The following is a 24730-nucleotide window of genomic DNA, read 5'->3' on the forward strand; positions in this document are numbered from 1 at the left end:
TTAGGACTACAAGTACCAGCATGAGTCTGGGAATACAGGGATTCCTCCATTAGGACTACAAGTACCAGCATGAGTCTGGGAATACAGGGATTCCTCCATTAGGACTACAAGTACCAGCATGAGTCTGGGACTACAGGGATTCCTCCATTAGGACTACAAGTACCAGCATGAGTCTGGGACTACAGGGATTCCTCCATTAGGACTACAAGTACCAGCATGAGTCTGGGAATACAGGGATTCCTCCATTAGGACTACAAGTACCAGCATGAGTCTGGGACTATAGGGATTCCTCCATTAGGACTACAAGTACCAGCATGAGTCTGGGACTATAGGGATTCCTCCATTAGGACTACAAGTACCAGCATGAGTCTGGGACTACAGGGATTCCTCCATTAGGACTACAAGTACCAGCATGAGTCTGGGAATACAGGGATTCCTCCATTAGGACTACAAGTACCAGCATGAGTCTGGGAATACAGGGATTCCTCCATTGGGACTACAAGTACCAGCATGAGTCTAGGAATAGAGGGAGTCCTCCATTAGGACTACAAGTACCAGCATGAGTCTGGGAATACAGGGATTCCTCCATTAGGACTACAAGTACCAGCATGAGTCTGGGAATACAGGGATTCCTCCATTAGGACTACAAGTACCAGCATGAGTCTGGGACTACAGGGATTCCTCCATTAGGACTACAAGTACCAGCATGAGTCTGGGACTACAGGGATTCCTCCATTAGGACTACAAGTACCAGCATGAGTCTGGGAATACAGGGATTCCTCCATTAGGACTACAAGTACCAGCATGAGTCTGGGAATACAGGGATTCCTCCATTAGGACTACAAGTACCAGCATGAGTCTGGGAATACAGGGATTCCTCCATTAGGACTACAAGTACCAGCATGAGTCTGGGAATACAGAGATTCCTCCATTGGGACTACAAGTACCAGCATGAGTCTAGGAATAGAGGGAGTCCTCCATTAGGACTACAAGTACCAGCATGAGTCTGGGAATACAGGGATTCCTCCATTAGGACTACAAGTACCAGCATGAGTCTGGGAATACAGGGATTCCTCCATTAGGACTACAAGTACCAGCATGAGTCTGGGACTACAGGGATTCCTCCATTAGGACTACAAGTACCAGCATGAGTCTGGGACTACAGGGATTCCTCCATTAGGACTACAAGTACCAGCATGAGTCTGGGAATACAGGGATTCCTCCATTAGGACTACAAGTACCAGCATGAGTCTGGGACTATAGGGATTCCTCCATTAGGACTACAAGTACCAGCATGAGTCTGGGACTACAGGGATTCCTCCATTAGGACTACAAGTACCAGCATGAGTCTGGGAATACAGGGATTCCTCCATTAGGACTACAAGTACCAGCATGAGTCTGGGAATACAGGGATTCCTCCATTAGGACTACAAGTACCAACATGAGTCTGGGAATACAGGGATTCCTCCATTAGGACTACAAGTACCAGCATGAGTCTAGGAATAGAGGGAGTCCTCCATTAGGACTACAAGTACCAGCATGCCTCCAGGAAGAGCACAGTGCCCCTGTATTGCTCTCCCCTGTCACGTGCTGTCAGGTAAGCGGCCAGTGTGGGAATGTTTCTCCCCTCCCCCTGGTGTAAGACAAAATGGAAGGCAGATTGTGATTGGCAGATTCCGCACACAGGGATCCGGCTAATAACAATGACAGGATTCGGGTGTTGTGGCCGGGTTTGTCTCCTCAGGACCCCCTCCTCTCCATCATATGACATAACCACGGATGCCGGCTCCCCTCCAGTGTCTCCCTCCCTGCCCCGGCCACTTCCATCTTGTCTGGCGACTGTTTAGAGCCGCCATGTAAATCTATCCGGCAGATTCCACACACAGCTTTCCTTCCACAACCAGGGGGGATTCCCTGTACCGCTTCCCAATATTAATCACACATTTAACACGAATAACCCCTAACGTTGCATGAACAACCTAGAAAATGACTGGGGCCTAGGAAACGTGAGCGTTAAACCCCTTAGGACTGGACGGTTATTGTGCTAGCCATGTATATCAATAACGGCTAACGTTAAAAAAATCCAAGAATTCAGTGTAGGTAAGGAGATGATATCAGAAGGCCACCCTGATTTTTTAGGACGGTGATTTTTCTGCATCTAGCAGGCGGAATGTGTTGATGCGAAAGTGCGATAGGGAAAAGGCAGGCTGCTCGCGGGGACTACTGACTGACTGGGGACAGAGGAGGGAGGCGGAGGACAGGGGAGGCCGCGGTGCATTGTGGGCTGCCCCAGAGCGAGCAGAAGCAGCTCACACACACAATATGTGTTGGCTCGCCAAAAAGGAGCAGGCAGGGTGCCCTCCACAGCATGTCATGTAACCCGGGCAGGCTTCGGTGAAGCGGCTCAGCCTTTCCTGCGGGGGCAAGAAGAGGAGCCCGGGCGCAGGGGAGCAGGGTTGGGGGGGTGGGTGGTGTGGGAAAGGCGGGCAGGCATGTCTTTCAAGGAGGCCAAGCTCGGGGAGAGAAGCAAGAACCCAGAAGACCATGGCAGAAAGCAGAGCACAAGTGAGCCCGGGCAGTGTATGTGTGTTTGTGTCCCCTGTCCTGGGGGAGCATCAGGCAGCAGCCTAGGGGCTCAGTGTATGTGCACCCCCTTCTCCTCCAAATCCCAACACTCACATCTCCTTCTTTATGGCTTGCAGGCTGGATCAACGGCATGGAGGCGGCGGGCAACCAAGCTGGCACTTCTGGCGAGAAGAAAAGTCACCACTGGAGGAGTTACAAGTTGATTATTGACCCTGCACTGAAGAAGGGCCAGCACAAACTCTACCGCTATGATGGACTGCACTTCAGTGTGCCTGTATGTCACCCCATTCTCATACCCCCCCCCCCCAATCAGTAGATCCATATGTACCCCCCTACTTCTTAGCTGTCAAGATCCATACACCTTCAGGTGTATAGTGCTGTCCTGGCTGGACCCCCCCCCCCCTCTTCTCCCTGTCAGGATCCATGCCCTCCCCCCTCCTGCAGGTGTAAAGTGATGCTCTGGATGAGGACACTCTCCCCATCCATAGATCCATGTGTGCATTCTGACAAGTGTGCCTCCTACTTCTTAGCTGTCAAGATCCATACTCATTCAGGTGTATAGTGCTGTCCTGACTGGAGACCCCCCCCCTCTTCTCCCTGTCAGGATCCATGCCCTCCCCTCCTCCTGCAGGTGTAAAGTGATGCTCTGGATGAGGACACTCTCCCCATCCATAGATCCATGTGTGCATTCTGACAAGTGTTCCCCCTACTTCTTAGCTGTCAAGATCCATACACCTTCAGGTGTATAGTGCTGTCCTGAATGGACCCCCCCTCTTCTCCCAGTCAAGATCCTTACCCCTCCCCTCTTCCGGTGTATAGTGCTGTCCTGGATGAAACCCCCCTTTTCTTCTCCCTGTCAAGCAAGATCCATGCCCCCTCCTCCCCTTCTTCAGGTGTATAGTGTTGTCCTAGGTAGAGCCCCCCCCTTCTTCTTCTTTCTGTCAAGATCCATGCCACCCCTTCAGGTGCATAGTGATGTTCTGAATGGAGACTCCCTTCCTTAGATGCATGTGTGCATTCTGACAGGTGTGCCTGCATGTGCCCTCCCCTACCACATAGCTGTCAAGATCTATGCCCCCTCCCCTTAAGGTGTAAAGTGCTGTCCTGGATAGGACCCCCCCTCTCTTTTCCTCTCTGTCCAGATCCGTGCCCCCCAGGTGTATAGTGCTGTCCTGAATGAAGGACCCCTCTCGCCTTTCGTCTATGTGTGCCTCCCTACAAGTGTGCTTGTACTGATGGATTTTTTATTTTGCAGAACTCGGGCGTCCCCCCGGTGGACACAGTCAGAGACCCCCGGATCGGCAGGATATGGACCAAAAACAAAGAGCTGGATCTACCTGTGCCCAAGCTCAAGGTATTACAACAGCTGCTGACAGCGATCATCCTCCGCACATCCCTGGCTGGCTCTTGTTTTGTTTGGTTCATGGAACTGTAACTATGTCGCCGATTGCAGCCCAGCGGTCAGTGATTAATAATAAGAATAACACGAGTATCCATGCTGCACTGGCTGTGTGCACTATCCATGGACTGTGTACGATCTGCCTTCTACAACACGTTACAAAGTAACGATCATCTCCGGCCGGCGAGTTGTGTATTTGACAGCTTTCCCTTGTGTGTCTCAATCTCTGTGCCTGCGGAGGAGATCCTGAGTGTCGGATCACTCATCTCCCTTCTCTTATTCTTTTCTCTTCTCAGATCGATGAGTTCTATGTCGGGCCGGTACCCCCTAAGCAAGTGACTTTTGCTAAACTCAACGACAACATCCGGGAAAACTTTCTGGTCGATATGTGCAAAAAATACGGAGAGGTGGAGGAGGTGGAGATCCTATACAACCCCAAGAACAAGAAACACCTGGGCATTGCCAAAGTCATCTTTGCCACTGTGAAAGGCGCCAGGGATGCAGTGAAGCACTTGCACAACACCTCTGTGATGGGCAACATCATTCACGTGGAGCTGGATACCAAAGGTGGGTGATGGAGGGAGGGGGCAGGTTTGGGGCTGAGGAAAAGGGGGGGGGGGGGATACCGATCTACTCTGTTCATTACTATCCCATTGAAGGATGTGTGTGTGTGCATGCTCGATCTGTGTTGTACTCTGAGAGTCACGTGTGGAAAGTGTTGTCGGTTGCTAGGAGACTAGAGATCTAGGCTGTCTGTCATTAAAACTTTGTGCTCCTGACGTTTTCCTGTAATTTTATTCCACAAACTGTCATTTGTTCTTTCATGTTCTCACACCTTGATTGCTGGAAGATGTGTGTCAATATCTCCACCTCGATTTTTGTGTATTTTCTTTTTTAAATCTGTGTTTTGCATGCAGACTTTCACCAAGTGCCAAGCTAAAAGATGCAAATAAAGCAGGGATAGAGTTACAAGGGACAGTGCTAGGATTGCCTTGTGTTTTGGTTTCTTTGCTGTTTTGTTTTTAGTTTGTAATTACCCACTCTGCACATGCAAAATAGAAATAGTTAGCATTGTAGGTGCCACTTGATTGTGTGTGTTGTGTGTTTTTTTTTTTTTTTTGCAACATTAATATGTTAGTTTGTATCTATGTTAGCTTAGTTTCTAAGCATTGCATTGTAGGCTGTTGTAAGACATTCTACTTCTAATCGCTTGGCATTCCTATGGTGGTATAGTCTTCTTAATAACTGAGAGAAGGCCTGGGTTGCAGTCTTCGTTCTAATTCATCCCAAAGGTGTTCTATAAAGTTGAGGTCAGGACTCTGCGCATGCCAGTCAAGTACCCCCCAACCCAAACTTGCTCACCCATGTCTTAATTGACCTTGCTTTGTGCACTGGTGTGCAGTCATGTTCCCAGAAAGTTGGGAGCATGAAATTGGCCAAAATGTCTTGGTATGCTGACCCCTTAAGAGTTCTATTCACTGGAACTAAGGGGCCAAACCCAACCCCTGAAAAACAACCCAACACCATAATCCCCCCCCCCCCCTTACTCCACCAAATGATTTGGACCAGTGCACAAAGCAAGGTCCGTATAGACATGGGTGAACTAGTTTGACTGGCCTGCACAGAGTCCTGACCTCAGTCACCCGATAGAACACCTTTGGTATGATCTAGAGTGGAGACTGCAAGCCAGGCCTTCTCATCCACATCAGTGCCTATCCTCACAAATGCACTTCTGGAAGAATGGCCAAACATTCCCATAAACACATTCCTAATCCTTATGGACAGCCTTCCCACAAGAGGCTGTTATAGTTGCAAAGGTGGGCCAACTCAATATTAAACCCTACAGACTAAGACTGGGATGCCATTAAAGTTCGTGTGCGTGTAAAGGCAGGTGTCCCAATACTTTTGGGTATTTTGTGTGTGTGTGTGTGTGTGTAATACATATGTTCTTCAAAAAGTTTCCCCACTTCTTCTTTTTTTTTTTTTTTTTTTTTTTTTACTCTATTGAATATAAAAAAAGTGCGGAAACTTTGTGAAGACCCCTCGTGTGTGTCCAGCTTGAACCTATTGTGGTTTACAGTAGAAAGATTACCATGCACAATAAAGTATAATAAATATATTTGAAATACATATGCAAATGGTCCTGGATCCAGTGGGTTATAAAGTTGTCTAACTGGTCATTTAAAGACAGATACTGTTGATTGCTATAAATGTGTATAGTATGTAAATAATTGTTTGGGAAGGCTCCTGCCTGCAACAGATCCGATGGGTTGTAAGGGTTGATCCCTTTTTCTTAATATTTTTTAACATGGTGCACATATTTGGTTTCTGACAGTCAGATTCGAAGAAGCAATGCAAAAGAAATAGCTTGGGAAATATATACGTAGGCTCCATTCCTGCATGTGTTAGTGTTCCGCATTGAGTTGTGTGTAGTGTTCAGTTGCCACTACATTTTGCTGCTGTTATTATGCATAAAGAATATTGACTGGAAGTCAAGAATACGTTTATAGAAAATTTGCTGTGCAAATAAGTCTCATTTCATGATGGGGCAGAGTATAGGCTAACCAAAAACTTTGGCAGTGTCCATGTATTCATGCAGCAGATAGATAGGAAAGCTTCATTTATTGGGGGGAGAGAAGTCATTAAACATCCCATAACGTATGACTTTAAGGAATGAAGATGATAAAAATAATGAATTCCTGTTTTTATAGTCCTATCAGATATTGGAACATGGCTGAACCGTTTTAAAACATTAGTGATAGTATATAACCTTCCTGTGTTTCCTTGTAAGTCACAGTGTAACCCCCAGACTTTACCGACATTAAAGTGGTAGTAAACTACCCAATAAAGCTTCTAATGTGGGCTCTAGCGATCACAGGATGATCACATTTAGTATAAATAACAATATAAAAAGGCAAGTGGGGAACATAAGAACCCTAAACTTCAGAAGGGCAAACTTTCCAAAATTGTACTCATTGATGGAAAGGGTAAACTGGGACCAAACCCTGGGATCACTGACCACAGAGGAAAAATGGGAATGCTTTAGAACAATATTAAGCAAAGGCATCTTGCAGTGCATTCCTATGGGGAATAAATTTAGAAGAGACAAAGCCAAACCTGGCTGGCTAAACCGTAGCGTTAAAAAACTTATTAGGGGAAAAAAATTGGCCTTCAAGAAATATAAATCAGAGGGCACAGTATCGGCCTTCCAGCAATACAAGGAGGAAAATAAGAAGTGTAAACACGAAATCAAGATGGCTAAAATCAACTTTGAGAGACAAATAGCGGAGGATAGTAAAAAAAAACCAAAGAAATTCTTTAAATATATCAACAGCAAAAAAACTAGGGCAGAGCATATTGCACACATAATTAGCGATGATGGGAGGATGGTTACAGAGGACACTGAAAAAGCAACCGTGCTGAATTCTTTTTTCTCGTCAGTCTTTACGCAGGAAAAGGAAGGGTACACTGACCATGACTGTATGGTTAGTAGTAATACACAGGACTTGCCACTATGGCTAACAGAGGGGGAAATCAGGGAAAGACTGGATAAACTTAACACAAACAAATCACCAGGCCCGGATGGCGTACATCCGAGAGTGCTCAAGGAACTCAGTATGGTTATATCTAGACCACTGTTCCTGATCTTTGCTGACAGTATTAGGACAGGAGATGTACCAGGGGATTGGAGGAAGGCTAACGTGATTCCGATATTCAAAAAGGGCCAGAGACATATCCCGGGAAATTATAGGCCTGTCAGTCTGACATCAATAATATGTAAACTTTTGGAGGGGATGATAAGGGACTATATCGTAGAGTATGCTAAAGACAACAACATCATCAGTAGTAACCAGCACGGGTTTACAAATGGGCGATCTTGTCAAACCAATCTCTTAGCATTCTACGAGGAAGTGAGCTGTGAGCTAGATAGGGGGAGACCAGTGGATGTGGTGTACTTGGATTTCGCTAAGGCGTTTGATACAGTTCCCCACAAGCGCTTAATTTATAAAATAAGGTCGGCAGGTATCGACAGCAGGGTTTGCTCTTGGATACGGAATTGGCTAAAAGGCCGTGTCCAAAGGGTAGTAATAAACAGCGCATACTCAGACTGGTCTGAGGTAGTAAGCGGGGTGCCCCAGGGCTCAGTCCTGGGACCAACCTTGTTCAATTTATTCATAAACAGCATTGAGGAAGGGATCAGTAGTTCGTTATCAGTTTTTGCAGATGACACAAAATTGGCCAGGGCAATAACTGCACAGCATGAAGCAGATATCCTACAGAATGACCTGGACAAAATTACGGAGTGGGCAACGACATGGCAAATGAGGTTTAATGTGGAGAAGTGTAAGGTTTTGCACTTGGGGACCAAAAACATAAAAACACAATACACGTTAGGAGGGGAACCCTTGGGGGAATCAAAAATGGAGAAAGATCTGGGAGTCTTAGTTGATGATAGATTAGGCAACAGCATGCAATGCCAAGCGGCAGCTTCCAAAGCCAACAGAATATTAGCATGCATAAAGAAAGGGATGTATTCCAGAGATAAGACTATAATCCTTCCACTTTATAAAACTCTGGTCCGACCGCATCTGGAGTATTCTGTCGAATTCTGGTCGCCAGTCCTCAGGAGGGATGTGTTGGAGCTGGAGAAAGTCCAGAGAAGGGCAACTAAACTGATTAGGGGGTTGGAGGACCTTACCTATGAAGAGCGGCTGCAATCGCTCAATTTATTTTCCCTGGAGAAAAGACGTCTGAGAGGGGACATGATAGCAATTTATAAATATCTTAATGGGGATCTCAGCTTAGAAGAAAAGCTGTTCATTCGAAGGAATTGCATGAGGACTCGAGGACATACAATGCGATTAGAGGAGAAGTGTTTTAACCTCAGGCAACGTGGGGGGTTCTTTACTGTTAGGGCTACAAGATTGTGGAATTGTCTACCACAAGAGGTGGTTTCTGCGGGTAGTATGGTGACTTTCAAAAGACTCTTAGACTTACATCTCAAGGATCAGGAGATTGAGGGCTATGTTAGATGATTACAGTCACACACACCTACACAGGTTGAACTGGATGGACTATTGTCTTTATTCAACCTCACCTACTATGTAACTATGTAACTATGTAATAATTCTTACCTGTACTATTGTGAATATCTCCAAAACCTGCATCATTTAGGCTCCAGTCGATAACGTCACTGCACATGCGCCGTGTGCCATGAATGCAGAGAACGTTGTTCCACAATCGAGTGTCTCGTGCGCGTACATGGGAGTGATGTCATCGCAACTCGGCTGTTCAAACGGCTGCAGAGTGCAGACCCAGAATTAAGACCCGGTGAAGATTGAAGCGCCAGGTGCAGTGACAGCTCAGCACTGGAAGGCTCAGTTTAAAAGGTACGTCTGCCATAATGGGCTAGTATGTGGTGCATCCTAGCACATTATTGCATAACCTGCAGGAGCCCATTTAAAAAAAACAAAAATGGTAGCGTTTTACTACTTTTTAAAGGATAAAGCTAATTTAAAAGAGAAGTATGGCCAAAGCTTTTTTTTTTTTTTTGGCCATACATCTTTTGTGGGTCTCAAGAGGGCACTTAACTTTGCTTTCCTGTGAACCAGAGTCAACTGATAGCTGGCTATTGCCACTTCAGGCTCAGAAAGCATCCTGGCCTGATTTACAGCTGGCTCCCCCTGCCCCTGCCCAGCGCTTCAGGGAGCACTGGAGGAGCAGAGAGCAGTGACCGACAGTCACTGCTCTCTGCTCCAAGCAGATCGAGAACTGAGTGATCAGGGTCATACGATTGCTCAATTCTAAGGCATAAAGCAGACGTGGGTTTTTTTTTTGTTTTTTAAACAAACCCTACACATCTCCTTTAATTTTTAAAATGTACATATTTAAATTTGTGATCCTACTAGCAAGGGCATTTCCTGTCATAAGGGGACAACACTGTTTCTGCAGTGTTGTCACCCAGCAGCCAGAGCTAAAGGATAATTACATAGTGCCACCAGCACATTCACATTGAGATCTGTCTCTTAAGGCTGTGTTTGTCAGCAGTTCCAAAGGCAGTGCACCTGTAGCTATGATGTGTGCTCCTGTACTGGAAGTTATGTGCTATAGTCTGTGATGTTCGTGGCTTTTAGCTGCTCTCTGCTTGCAACAATAATATGTTTGGAAAGAGCCCCTTCTCCCAGAAAAAGTCAGCATATTTCGTCAAAAATGTAAAAACCTAGAATTTTCTCCAAAAGATTTAGTTCTACTTTTTTCTTTCGCTGAAGTTTCATTAGCATAGCATTAACTAATTTGACCCACAGCCCGCATAAAGTTCCATCATAGGGAGATTCACCCTCTCTTTTCGCCATGGTTAGAGTTATCACCACTAGTGAAATATTATCCCAAATTTTAGGTTGTCATCAGAACAGTAATAGTGGGGATATAGTTCAATGGGGACACTGGTTCTAGTCATGAAAAAGGATTCCCTAAATTGAAACAGATTTTGTCTAACTTCCTGTTAAGGCTATGGTACAGGTAGTAAAGGGGGGAAAGACCTGATGGGAGTTATAACCGTCCTTTTTAGTTTATCCAAAATGGAAAAAAAATGGTTTGCCTTTAGTTATACTTTAAGCACATGTAACAAAATGAATATTAAAACCAGCTGTTTTATTACTCCACATATACTCAAATCTTTAGCAAAAACATTCTTTCAAGGATTTTTCTTTATCAAATGTTAAGGGTTGAATAGTGGTGGACAAGTGCTACTTCCATGTGAATTAAGCCCTTATCGGCTAGACCGTTGTTTTTACCTGTTCCAGTGACTGGGGATTGTATCCCCTTAATTTTTTTTTTTTTTTTACTAATAAACATGTTATACTTATCTGCTCCATGCAGTAGTTTTGCACAGAGCAGCCCTGATCTTCCTCTTTTTGGGTCCCCTGCCTGTGCCTGGCCCCTCCCCCCTGCTGAGTTGCCCCATAGCAAGCTGCTTGCTATGTGGGCACTCATGCCGGCTTGCTCCCGAGCCACACTTTCGGTGTCCATTGACACAGTGTGGCTCAGTCCCACCCCCGCTCTCTCCTTAAGGGATGTGATTGACAGCAGCAGAAGCCAATTGCTCCCACTGCTGTCTCTGAGCCTTTAAGGAGAGCAAGCGAGAGAGAGAGAGAGAAAAAAAACAACTCTGCTCTTATGCACAGCGCTGTATCGAGATCGGGCTTAAATAAGTATTGGGGGTTCGGGGGGGAGAGCTATGTTAAGGTAAAAAATTTTCTAGCTTTTTACAGCTACTTTAGCATGCAGCGACAACTCTCAAAATGTAATTTCTCTGTTTGACTAATACTGTGATACCATAGACTAGTCCTCAATTTTGTCCACCTGAGGTTACCAGTTAGTAAATTAACTAGGGATGCACCGAATATTCGGCGGCCGAACATTATTCGGCCGAAAATAGAAAAAATAGCACTTTCGGTGTTCGGCCGAATAAGTCAAAAGGCCGAATAATTTTGTGCCGAACAATAGGGCTGAACGATAGTCGATATGATATCGACTATCGTTCTGTGGCCGTAGGCGATATTCATATCGCCGAGGTCACGATATTTACAGGGGGAAGGGACTCGGAGGAGGACAGGAGGACTCACAGACTTCCGTGTTAGGCAGGGGAAGCTGGGACACTTCAGCGGTGAGCATACATACATTACTCACTCGTGCACTGCAGCCCGCCCCACACATTCAGTGAGTCTTACTCTCCTCCCTAGTTTTTTCAATGGCACATTCAGGAAGCCAATCACGCTGTGATTAGCTGCACAGCGAACCAATCACGCGTGCCTGCACACCTGATTGGTTCCGCTGTGCCGCTACTCACGGCGTGATTGGCTTCCTGAATGTGCCATTGAAAAAACTAGGGAGGAGAGTAAGACTCACTGAATGTGTGGGGCGGGCTGCAGTGCACGAGTGAGTAATGTATGTATGTGGCTGTGCTCCTTTCCAGGCTCCTACTAGTCCACCTCCAGCCTCCTACTACCACCACTATGAGAGACTGTCTGTCACTGTATAATCTGATCGAGTCCACACTGACACTGACTGACTGTCACTGAGTAATTGATGTTACCACATTAACCCTGACCTGCCCAGTGCCCTGTATCTGCAATTAAAATTTACAAGGCTGCCTGCATGCTTCCTGATTTCCATTCCCAGCATCCTTCCCAATCCCTACAGTGTCACTAACATTAACCCTATGGTACAAGGCTGCAGTGTGCACTGAATCCCATTCCCTACAGTAACATTTAGGGAGAGAGACATGAGAGGACAAGAGAGAGAGAGAGAGAGAGAGAGACATGAGAGGACAAGAGAGAGAGAGACATGAGAGGACAAAAAATTGGCAAAATAAATGGAAAAAATGCGAAACACCGCGTTCGGTATTCGGCCTTCGGCCAAACATTTCATTATTATTCGGCTTCGGCCAAGAATTTCATTTCGGTGCATCCCTAAAATTAACCATTGCTTTCAGCCTATTACAGGATGAGAGAATTCTGTGAAAATACTAGACTTATTTAGTTTGGCAAGTGCACTGGTTGTTCATGACATCTAATTAATAAAAGATCACATATTCACATGTGATGTGGTAAAGCAGTATTAAACCCAAAATGTAATATATAGCAGCTTATCAAATCTGCCTAGTAACACACCTCCTGTATTATACAGACACCACTCTGGAGGAAGGAGCACAGGGGGCAGATTTGGACAGCAGCATTGTCAGTATATTGAGACTAAGGGCATGCCACAGAGAGCTCCAGCAGCTCCCTGGCTCTCGCTGACAGGAGTGACTGAAGTGTCACTCCTGTCATCGGGTTTTGTTTTTTTTATCTGGAGCACGGCTGTACCGCCACCTCCAGCACCACTAACCCTGTGTTCCTCACTGGCAGCTGTTGACTTGTAAACACAGACTTCCTATCCTGTGTTTATAAGTGAGAGCACCTCCTTGGTGTAGGGGGAGCCTCTGTGTACTGGAGGAAGAAGTGGGGCCCTCTGTGTAATGGAGAGCGAAGGGCTTTGTGTACTGATGGGGGGGGGGGGGGGTTAGGTGGAAGAAGGGGATGCTTTGCAATAAAAGGGGTGGGGTTCTGAGTTGAGTAAAGAGCTAATGTACTGGTAATGGGGGAGGAGCTTTGTGCTGATGTTTCTTCCAATGATGTTACTGAAGCAGGAATGCTTTATGTTTTTATTGACCCTACCTACTCGGGGGGCATTTTTTCCTTCCAGTAACACCACTGACACAGAGGCGCTTTTTCATTTCATTGACACCATCGACTCTGCATTTTTTCTTTCTTTTTGGCGACACCACATACACGGGCATTTTTCCCTTTCTGTTACACTGCTGACTCAGGGACATTTTTACATTTAAGTGACATTACCAACTTTCCTTTCAGTGGTGCCATCAACTCAGAGACATATATATATATATATATATATATATATATATATATATATATATATATATATATATATATATATATATATATATATATATATATACATACATACATACATACATACATACATACATACATATACAGTGGGGATCGAAATCTTGGGCACCCCAGGTAAAAATTTGTATTAATGTGCATAAAGAAGCCAAGGAAAGATGGGCAAAAGGCATCAGATTACAGATAAGACATTCTTATAATATGTCAACAAATGTTAGATTTTATTTCCATCATTGACACTTTCAAAATTACAGAAAACAAAAAAATGGCGTCTGCAAAAGTTTGGGCACCCTGCAGAATTTATAGCATGCACTGCGCCCTTTGCAAGGCTGAGACCTGCCAGTGTCATGTATTGTTCTCAATCATCGTCTGGGTGGGAAGACCAGGTGATGTCAATCTCAAAGGTTTTAAATGCCCAGACTCATCTGACCTTGCCCCAACAATCAGCACCATGGGATCTTCTAAGCAGTTGTCTAGAAAACTGAAACTGAAAATAGTTGACGCTCACAAAGCTGGAGAAGGCTATAAAAAGATAGCAAAGCGTTTTGAGATGTCAATATCCTCTGTTCGGAATGTAATTAAGAAATGGCAGTCATCAGGAACAGTGGAAGTTAAAGCAAGATCTGGAAGACCAAGAAAAATATCAGACAGTACAGCTCGCAGGATTGTGAGAAAAACAATTCAAAACCCACGTTTGACTGCACGATCCGTCCAGAAAGATCTGGCAGACACTGGAGTTGTGGTACACTATTCCACTGTAAAAAGATAGTTGTACAAATATAGTCTTCATGGAAGAGTCATCAGAAGAAAACCTCTTCTACGTCCTCACCACAAAAATCAGCGTTTGAACTTTGCAAATGAACATATAGACAAGCCTGTTGCATTTTGGAAACATGTTCTGTGGACCGATGAGGTTAAAATTGAAATTTTTGGCCGGAATGAGCAAAGGTACGTTTGGAGAAGAAGGGGCACAGAATTTAATGAAAAGAACCTCTGTCCAACTGTTAAGCATGGGGTGGATCAATCATGCTTTGGGGTTGTATTGCAGCCAGTGGCACAGGGAACATCTCACGAGTAGAAGGAAAAACGGATTCAATAAAATTTCAGAAAATTTTGGATGGTAACTTGATGCCATCTGTGAAAAAGCTGAAGTTAAAGAGAGGATGGCTTCTACAAATGGATAATGATCCTAAACGCACCTCGAAATCCACGGGGGATTACATCAAGAGGAGTAAACTGAAGGTTTTGCCATGGCCTTCACAATCTCCTGACCTCAGCATAATTGAAATCTATGGATAGACCTTAAAAGAGCAGTGTATGACAGACAGCCCAGAAATCTCAAAGAACTGGAAGATTTTTGTAGGGAAGAATGGGCAAAGATACCTCAAACAAGAATTGAAATCTTGGCTGGCTACAAAAAGCGTTTACAAGCTGTGATACTTGCCAAAGGGGGCAGTACAAGATATTAACTCTGCAGGGTGCCCAAACTTATGCAGACACCATTTTTTGTTTTCTGTTATTTTGAAAGTGTAAATGATGGAAATAAAATCTAACTTTTGTTGGCATATTATAAGAATGTCTAATCTGTAATTTGATGCCTTTTGGAGATTTTTCCATCTTTCCTTGGCTTCTTTATGCACATTAATACAAATTTTTACCTGGGGTGCCCAAACTTTCGATCCCCACTGTACTTAGAGGTGTACTCACTTTTGTTGCCAGCGGTTTAGACATTAATGGCTGTGTGTTGAGTTATTTTGAGGGGACAGCAAATTTACACTGTTATACAAGCTGTACACTCGCTACTTTACATTGTAGCAAAGTGTCATTTCTTCAGTGTTGCCACATAAAAAGATATAATAAAATATTTACAAAAATGTGAGCGGTGTACTCACTTTTGTGAGATACTGTGTGTGTGTGTGTGTGTGTGTGTATAAAATTATATACAGTAATATAAAAATTATATATTTCTGTGACTCATGATGGACATTTCTTCCTTTTCCACTGTTTGCCAAGATATGTGCACCAGTTTTAAAGTTTTCACTGGTACTATTTAATTGCATGCCACAAACATTACTAACATTTTGGCGTTTGCCACTATTGGCATTGCATCATTTTCTAGCCAATGGGGGGGTGAACCAAGAGGGCGTGGGTTGCCGGGGTGGTCAGTTTCCATAATTCACCCTGGGCACTGGTTGACTTTGTCTGGGCATTGGGTACATGTAATTATGTGTGTGACCCTGGTGGCTTCTGCCTCTTTCTCAGGAATATGTTACTTACATGTAGCCCCTGATGGTGATATCACCTCTAATGTTCCAGCAGTGAAAACTGACAGTCGGGGCTGGAGTACAGTGATCACAGCAGGTCCCTCGCTGTGCAGCTCTATAATTCAGGAAACAGCTTCTGTCTTCAGCTTGTTCAGTTAAGCTTTTAAAATAAAGATAGAAGCTGACTGGATTCCAAACACGACTGCTCCAGTTTTGATAAATTCTCCTCCTTCAATTCCTTTCAGAGCATACAAGGCATTCTGTGATTGGACAAGGGGCATATGAACATCACAATCGAAGAACGCCTTGTGTTCTTGAAAATATTTTTGCTGTGCTCCAGCCCTAACTGTAAATTTCACCGCCAGAACATCATCACCAGTGGTGATGTCACCATCAGAGGATGCATGTAAGTAACATATTTCATGTTTATGCCTCCTTTAGGGAGATTCCCCCTTTTTTGTAATGTTTACCATGATCAATTGAAAGAAAAAAAAAAAAAAACAGCTTTTTTTTTTGGGTTGCCCGGAGTACAGTAATAAATGGTAAACCTGTCAATGGGGACACTAGATCAGGTGACCCTGGTGAAAAACATGGATTCCCTAACTTTGAAGAGATTTTCTCTAATTTCCTGTTTTGGCTATTTGACAGGAAGTGAATGGAAATCTAGCCAATAGGACAAATATGGCAACAACAAAAAAAAAAACTGACAGGAGTTATAATCTCTTTTACTCTATCCCAAAAAAAAAAAACAACTACTTTTATTTGAAGGTTTAATTGGGCTTTAACTTCTAGGTCCTTACACACAAACTTCTTTCCTTACACATTTTTTAATTTGGATCAAATTGCACAGGTTGGCTGCGCACTGCATTGTGTTTTCTTCTGCTGTCCCATTTTTTCTCTTTCGTTCATTGATGGACACAGCTCCTGATCTTCTTAACCATTGGGTTATACTGCCACCTACAGGAATAGGACACTAGGCAGAAAAAAATCTGGCTACACCTATAAGCAGTCCCAGGGGGTAAACTCCGTCTCTCTGCTATAGGTACTCAGTTTTTTTTCCTGCCTAGGCAGGCGTAAGGACCTAGTTCCTTACTTGGATCTCTGGTCCTGGCAATTTTTTCTTTGGATAGAAATTTTTTTCTCCTGGTTTTTTTCCTTGATCTACAATTAACTGCCAGACTGGGCAACGGGCTGGATAATCCAGATCCAGTGGTCACCCCAGTCTGGCCAGCGAGCGCGTGTAGACCTCCGCTCCACGTTAGGTGGGCCGCGACATAGCCCCACCAGACGAGGGCTGGCCTGCGAGTTTAATGCCTCGCTGGTGGAAGCCCTGATTGTATCTGTGCGTGAGACCTTAAAGATGGAGAACGCAGTTGCGACAGAGGCGCAGGTTCCCTTCGGCACTCACAAGTCATCCAGAGTGGCAAAGCTGTTTCTTTTTCCGTTTTTTTCTTTTTGTCGCTAAAGAGCGGGGACAACCAAAGCGCCCCCCTTGGGTCCCTAAGCAGTTTAAAAGACGATACCCCTATGAGGAGTCCCTTATTAAGAAGTGGACTCTTCCACCGGTGGTGGACCCTCCGGTTTCCAGATTGAACAAGGCAACCATGATTCTGGTTGAAGAGTCCCCGGCCTTTAAGGATCCAGCTGACAGGAAGGCGGAGGCTGTGGCCCACAGTCTATACACTCTGGCTGGTTCGGCACTAAGGCCGCTATTCACTATTGCCCTGGTGTCGCAAACTCTGACTGAGTGGGCTAAGCTTTTATGCTGTGACCTGGAGGGAGAACAGCTACCCCTGCCTTTGCTGAACTGGCGAACCAGCTGGTCCAGGGGCTGCAGTTTATCTGTGATGCCTCTTTGGCTGTGACTTCCCTAGTGACTTGGCTCTCTGTTTCGGCAGTGGTCCTTCGGCAAGTCTTTTGGCTCAAATGCTGGTCTGCTGGTTCGTTCCAGCCCTCTACGCTCTACACATTTCCGAGGTGGGAAACTGGCAGGTGGCTTACCTCAGTCAGCAGGCGTTGGACCAATGGGAGTGGTCCCTTCATCTGAAGGTGTTTTATCAGTTGTGTCTCCGGTGGGGCATCCTCGAGGTAGATCTGTTGTTGTCTTGGCTCAACAGAAAGGTGCAGAGGTTTGTGGCTCTGTCACGGGATCCTCTGGCGGATGCCACAGATGCCCTGGCGGCTCTGTGGGGTCAGTATTGTCTGATTTAAGCCTTCCCTCCTCTCAAGCTTCTGCCAAGACTTTTACGCAAGATCAAGGCAGAAGAGATTCCAGTCATCTTAGTGGCTCCGGACCGCCCTCGCCAGGCTTGGTATGCCGCTCTGGTGCGGCTGGTCGCCAATGTTCTTAGGAAGCTTCCTCTGAGGGAGGATCTGCTGTCCCAGGGGACCAATCTTCTTTCCTGCTTTACAGTCGCTGGCTTTGACAGCTTGGCTGTTGAAAGATAGATAGGTGCTGATAGATAGAGGTTTGTCTGAGTCGGTGATTCCTGTTAAAAGCTAGGAAATCTACTTCGATCTACCATCGTACTTGGAAGTCGTACATTGCGTGGTGTGAGTCTCTTGAGGTTCATCCTTGCTTTCTCTTGGTGGCTCAGATCTTGATCTTCCTTCACTGGGGGGAGGGGTTGAGCAGAAACTGGCCTTGAGTACGATCAAGGGTCAGGTGTTGGCCTTAGCGGTCTCCTTTCAATGACCCTTGGCCACATACTCCCCTGGTGCATACTTTCTTCAGGGAGTTTGGCAATTGGCCCCTCCAATGCCAAGAGTGCGGTCTCCCTTGCCACCTTGGGACCTCAAATTGGTGCTCTTAGTCCTCCAGAAGCCTCCTTTTGAGAATCTTCGGGAGATTCCCCTGCTTATGCTGTCCCAGAAAGTGGCCTTTTTGGTGGCTATCACCTCTGCGCACAGGGTGTTAGAATTGACTGCGATATCCTGTTGTTCACCTTACTTGGTGGTTCACAGAAGTAAGCTGGTTCTTCGTCCCTGTTCGTCGTTCCTTCCAAAGGTTGTCTCTGATTTTTCATTTGAATGAAGATGTTGTGTTGCCTTCCCTGTGTCCCAGGCCAAAACATCCAAAGGAAATTACCTTGCATGCCTTGATGTCATCCGGCAATTAGCATGTACCTGGCAGCTACGGAGTCTTTTAGGAAGTCTGACTCCCTATTCATGCTCACGGATGGGACTGCGAAAGGGTTTTCTGCTTCCTCTGCGACCATTTCCAGATGGATCAGACAGACGGTGATCCAAGCCTATTCCATCAGGGGGTTAGGTTCCTCCTTTCCCTGTCAAGGCGCACTCTACTCGGGTGCTCAGTGTCTCCTGGGCCTTTTGTCATCAGGCATCAGTGACACAGGTTTGCAAGGTGGCCACCTGGTCTTTAGTGCATCCTTTCACAAAGTTCTCTAAAGTGGATTTGTTGGCATCTGTGGATGCTTCCTTTGGCTGCAAGGTTTTGCAGTCTGCTGTTTAGAGCAGTGGTTCTCAATTCCGGTCCTCGGGACCCACCAACAGGCCAGGTTTGCAAGATAACTAAATTACATCACAGGTGATCTCATTTGCTGCTCAGTGATTGCAGTATTCTAGTCTGCATCCCCCAAGGTAATACTTAAAATCTGGCCTGTTAGTGGGTCCCGAGGACCGGAATTGAGAACCACTGGTTTAGAGGACCTGGTCTTCTTTGAGGGTGTATTTGTTTTTTTTTTCAGGTGAGCTTCAGTTGTTTTGGTTGAGCTCCTATTTACCTGGTTGGCTATAGTTAGCCTTGGTAATTTCTTTTTCGCTGTTCCCACCCCTTATGTTTAACACTGCTTTGGGACGTCTCAATAGTTAAGAAGATCAGGAGCTGTGTACGTCAATGAACGAAGGAGAAAAAGGGATTTTTTACTTGCCATAAAATCCATTTCTATGATGTTCATTGATGGACTAAGCACCCACCCCTCTGTGGAGTTGTAATTCTTGTCACTGGACAAACAAAACTGAGTACCTGTAGCAGAGAGAGGGAGTATACCCCCTGGGACTGCCCATAGGCATAGTCCTTTTTTTTTTTTTTCTTCCTAGTGTCCTACTCTTGTAGGGGGCAGTATAACCCAATGGTTAAGAAGATCAGGAACTGTGTCCGTCAATGAACATTAGAAAAATGGATTTTACGGTAAGTCAAAATCCCTTTTTATTTATTTATTTATTTATTTTTTTATCAGGCACTTTTGCCTGTATTTAACCTCCGGCAGGTAGCCGCTCCTGCGCAAACCGCCGTAGGTATACGTCGGTTGCGAGCAGGGAGCTAGAAGGCGAGTGCTAGTCGCCGCCGACGGCGCGCTCCAGCCCCCGCTCGTTAGCGGGGAAGCCAATGCATGGGGCAGGCGGCTCGGATTGCCGCCTAACACCCGCGATCGTTCCCCGCTAAGAGAGGAGGACAGGCAGCTGTTGTAAATACAGCTGACCGTTCTTCTCCCTGGAATGATCATAGAGCCCCTGTGATCCTTCTATATAGGATCGCAGGTCTCTATGGTCATTTCACAAGCCACGCCCCCCCACAGTTAGAATCACTCCCCTAGGCTCACATTTAACCCCTTGATCACCCACAATGTTAACCCCTTCCCTGCCAGTGTCATTATTACAGTAACAGTGCATATTTTTAGCACTGATTACTGTAGTAATATCACTGGTCCCCCCAAAAGTGTCAAAAATGTCAGTTGGGTCTGATCTGTTCGCCGCAATGTCGCATTCCCACAAAAAAATCGCAGATCGCGCCATTACTAGTAAAAAAAATAAAAATTACATAAATCTTTCCCATAGTTAGTAGACGTGATAACTTTTGTGCAAACTAATCAAAATACGCTTATTGCGATTTTGTTAAAAAAAAAAAAAAAAATATGTAGCAGAAAACATATTGGCCTAAAATGTTAAACAAAATTTAGATTTTTTGGGAATGTTTTATAGCAGAATGTGAAAAATGATATATTTTTTTTTTTTCAGAATTGTCCCTCCTTCCTTTTTTTTTTTTTTTTTTGTTAATAGCGAAAAAAAATAAAATCCCACAGGTGATCAAATACCACCAAAAGAAAGCTCTATTTGTGGGGGAAAAAATATCAATTTTATTTAGGTACAGCATTGCACAAACGGGCAATTGTCTGTTAAAATAACACAGTGCCAAATCGCAAAATATGGCCTGGTCAAATCTTTCAGGTTCAGAAATGGTTAACTAACTGAATATTTTGTAAGCCTGATGCCTGACATCAAATATTTGTTTTCTGTATCAGAAAGTGTAATTTGTTCATACTGGACTAAAACATGTAAAGAATGACATGCTAGTTAATTTGGCTCTTTCAAACTTTTTTTTTTTTTTTTCAAAGCAATATTTCATAATTGTATATTTTATGCAAAAAAGGTAAAACAATAAAAAAATGAATAAACAGGGTTTAGCATCCGTGTAAAAACTCTTGTCCTTTTTTTTTTTTTTTTTTTCAAAGAAGTGTTTTTTTTTTTTTGAAAGAAGCACGATAGGTTAAAGTTTGACAAGAACAGTGATTGAACAATACGATAGGGGTTTAAATGCAAAGTGTAGACTTAACTGTCGACTATAATAATGGCATGGCAAAAGGTGGCAACAATTACATGAAAGCAAACATCATGGCTTATTAACAAATCTCTAAAAGTTTCAAGAGATGTTTTATTGCTATAGACATAGATGGGAAATAAAGAAGAAGAAAGGATTATATAAAAAGGGGGGAGCCCAGCTTAGACATATAGTTCTGTCTCCGAAACAAACTGGCTTCATAAGAAAATGGGACGTAAAGAGTAACTCCACATTTCGTTGAGAAAAAACAACGTTCCCCTCTGGGTGATCTATGTACATTTGAGGTATTTTACCAAACTTTTCAGATTCCTATCTTTTGTTATTCTGAAGAAATGGCTTTTTGTTTGTCTGTGTCTATGTGCTAAGTGAAACTGTATGGGAGGGGCTTTATAATTATTAATCTGCTGCTGCATCTGCAGGGCTGTAATGGGGGTTACTTGGAGGGTCTGCATCACTTTACATGTGATTTCCTTTTGAGAGTAAAAATGACACTTTTGTTGCAGGAAATGCTCAAAGTCTGACTTGTATGTTAGTGCAGACTTCTGGGAAAAAGGGTAAGCCAATCACACAAGCAGAAAATGACATTTCTGGGGGGCATTCTGTACATCAACCATGTACAGAATGCGGTGTTCCATGAGAATAACCTACCCCGTGAGAAATGTCTACCCTCGTCACTTCCTGTGAGGAACAGCTGAGCAGCATAGCAGTGCGCATGCTCACAGCCCCGGATACGTAATGGAACAGCTGAGGAGTTGACTAGTGCGCATGCTCGGAGGGTATGAAATTATCACGGCAGTGTGTGTAACGCGGCGGTTACATTAAAACCGCTCGGCTGCAATATGAGTCATCTCCACTCCTGTTCATGTCACTTCCCTGATCTTGGCTAGTAAATATAAAAGCGGTGGCGGGTGTATGAAAAGATAAATCATGGAGCCGAGAGCCGCTTTTATATTTACTAGCCGAGATCAGGGAAGTGACATGGACAGGAGTGGAGATAACTCATATTGCAGCCGAGCTGTTTTAATGTAACCCCGCCGCGTTACACACACTGCCGTGATCATTTCATACCCAGCTCCTCAGCTGTTCAATGACGTAGTGGTGACGTAGGTGCACTGGAAGTGACGAGGGTAGGCATTTCTCACGGGTAGGTTTTTTTCACGGAACACCGGCAGATTGAAAGGAAAAGTAATTCTTAACCACTTGCCGCCCGCGCGGCAGGCTGGCTCGGCTGCGCAAGCTGCCGTACCTGTCGGTTCACAGTAGTGCTCCTGGGGGCGAGCGTGTGCCGTCAGCGGCACGCGCCTTCCCCCACTAGGTGGTGGCCCCCGCAATCGCTCCCCGCTGAGAGAGAGAACAACGGTCTGCTGTTGTAAACCCAGCAGACCGTTGTTCTCTCTGAAATTATCATAGAGCGCCTATGATCCTCCTATTTAGGATCACAGGTCTCTCTGTTCATTTCACAAGTCTCTTCTCCATACAGTTAGAAAACACTCCCCTAGGCTCACACTTAACCCTTTGATTGGACCTAGGTTAACCCCTTCCCTGCCAGTGTCATTATTACAGTAGCAGTGCATATTTTTATCACTGATTGCTGTAGTAATGTCACTGGTACCCCCAAAAGTGTCAAAAATGTCAGTTAGGGGTCCGATCTGTCCACCGCAATGTTGCAGTCCCGCAAAAAATCGAAGATCACCGCCATTACTAGTAAAAAAAAAAATAATAAAAAAAAAAATAAAAATGTAATAAATCTTTCCCCTAGTTTGTAGACGCGATAATTTTTGCGCAAACCTATCAAAATACGCTTATTGGGTTTTTTTTTACCAAAAATATGTAGCCAAGAACAATTTGGCCTAAAAGGATGAAAAAATTTGATTTTTTTTTTTTTTTTTTTGGGAATGTTATGTAGCGGAAGGTAAAAATTATTGGTTTTTTTTTTTTTTTTCAGAATTGTCACTTTTTTGTTTATAGCGCAATAAGTAAAAATCACACAGGTGATCAAATATCACCAAAAAGAAAGCTCTATTTGTGGGGAAAAAAAAAGGACATCAATTTTACTTAGGTACAGCATCGCAACGACCGCGCAATTGTCCGTTAAAGTAACGCAGTGCCGAATCGCAAAAAATGGCCTGGTCATTAAAGGGGCAAATCCTTCCCATCCAGAAATGGTTAAGAACCTTCAGTAACAATATCACTTGTCACAATTGTATACTCTATATTATTATTTTTTTTTTATTTGCTATTTTTTTTCCCCAGTTATCTTATACATAAGGTTATGTGTAAATGTTGGCACGTTAATAAATACCAACCGAGACATCTACAGTTTATAGAATTGTTCAGGATTATCATTATCTTGTGCAATCACATGTTCCATTCGTATGAGGCCACTCAGGGCCTCAAACCACTTCACCACGGTAGAAACCACTTTTTAATTTGTCTGAGAAAAATCATAGGGCAGAGCTTTTCACTGTACCCCTAATCATTGAGAGTAATGCTGTTTTTATGGCATATCGCTATATTTTGTGAGATCAGTACTTATAAAGTTTAAAAATTGTGTCCCATAATTGCTTAAGGGGCAGACAGCTCACCAAATATGGATGTACAGTGGGTAAAGAAAAGAATCGCCACCCGTTTTTAAAATGATCGCATTCTCTTTCGTTCATTGACGGAAACATATCCTGATTCTTCTTAACCATTGGGTTATACTACCACCTTCAGGAGTAGGACACTAGGCTGGAAAAAGCTTGACTATGCCTATAGGCAGTCTCAGGGGGTATACACCCACTCTCATCTATAGGCACTCAGTTTTTTTCTGCCTAGTCAGGTTTGCAAGGTGGCTGCTTGGTCTTCGGTGCACACTTTTCCAAAGTTTTTTTGTAAAGTGGATGTGAAGGCTTCTGCGGATGCTTCTTTTGGCCCATGGTTTTGCAGGCTGCTGTTTATAGGACCTGGTCCTCCTTGAGGGTGTATTGTTTTTTAGGTGAGCTCCAGTTGTTTATGGTTGAGCTCTGTTACCTGGTTGGCTATGGTTAGCCTTGGGGATTTTTGTCTGATGTTTTCCCATCCCTTATGTTTCACACTGCTTGGGGGCGTCCCAATGGTGAAGAAGAATCAGGAACTGTGTCCATCAGTGAATGAAAGAGAAAATGTGATTTTTGACTTACTGTAAAATCCATTTCTCTGATGTTCATTGACAGACGCAGCACCACAACCCCTCTGTGGAGTTGGCTTTCTTCTGACACTGCTTGTAACAAAACTGAGTGCCTATAGCTGACCGTGAGTGTATACCCCCTGGGACTACCTATAGGCGTAGTCCAACTTTTTTTCCTGCCTAGTGTCCTATTCCTGTAGGGGGCAGTATAAACCAATGGTTAAGAAGAATCGGGTGCTGTGTCCGTCAATGAACATCAGAGAAATGGATTTTACAGTAAGTCAA

General features: G+C 44.4%; 1 protein-coding gene across 1 annotated transcript in view; it reads left to right on the forward strand.

Annotated features, from left to right (window-relative positions):
* The first annotated feature begins 2483 nt into the window (after positions 1-2483).
* Positions 2484-24730, forward strand: part of SETD1B (SET domain containing 1B, histone lysine methyltransferase) — a 136568-nt gene continuing 114321 nt past the window's right edge. Inside the window, exons 1-4 of the mRNA XM_082261769.1 lie at positions 2484-2565; positions 2703-2860; positions 3842-3940; positions 4282-4552. Of these exons, the coding sequence (XP_082117895.1) occupies positions 2493-2565; positions 2703-2860; positions 3842-3940; positions 4282-4552 (601 nt within the window). The 5' untranslated portion in view covers positions 2484-2492. The remainder of the gene's footprint in view (positions 2566-2702; positions 2861-3841; positions 3941-4281; positions 4553-24730) is intronic.

This window comes from Pelophylax lessonae (assembly GCF_965119305.1).
Source record: "Pelophylax lessonae genome assembly, chromosome: 1".
Classification (NCBI taxonomy): Eukaryota; Metazoa; Chordata; class Amphibia; order Anura; family Ranidae; genus Pelophylax; species Pelophylax lessonae.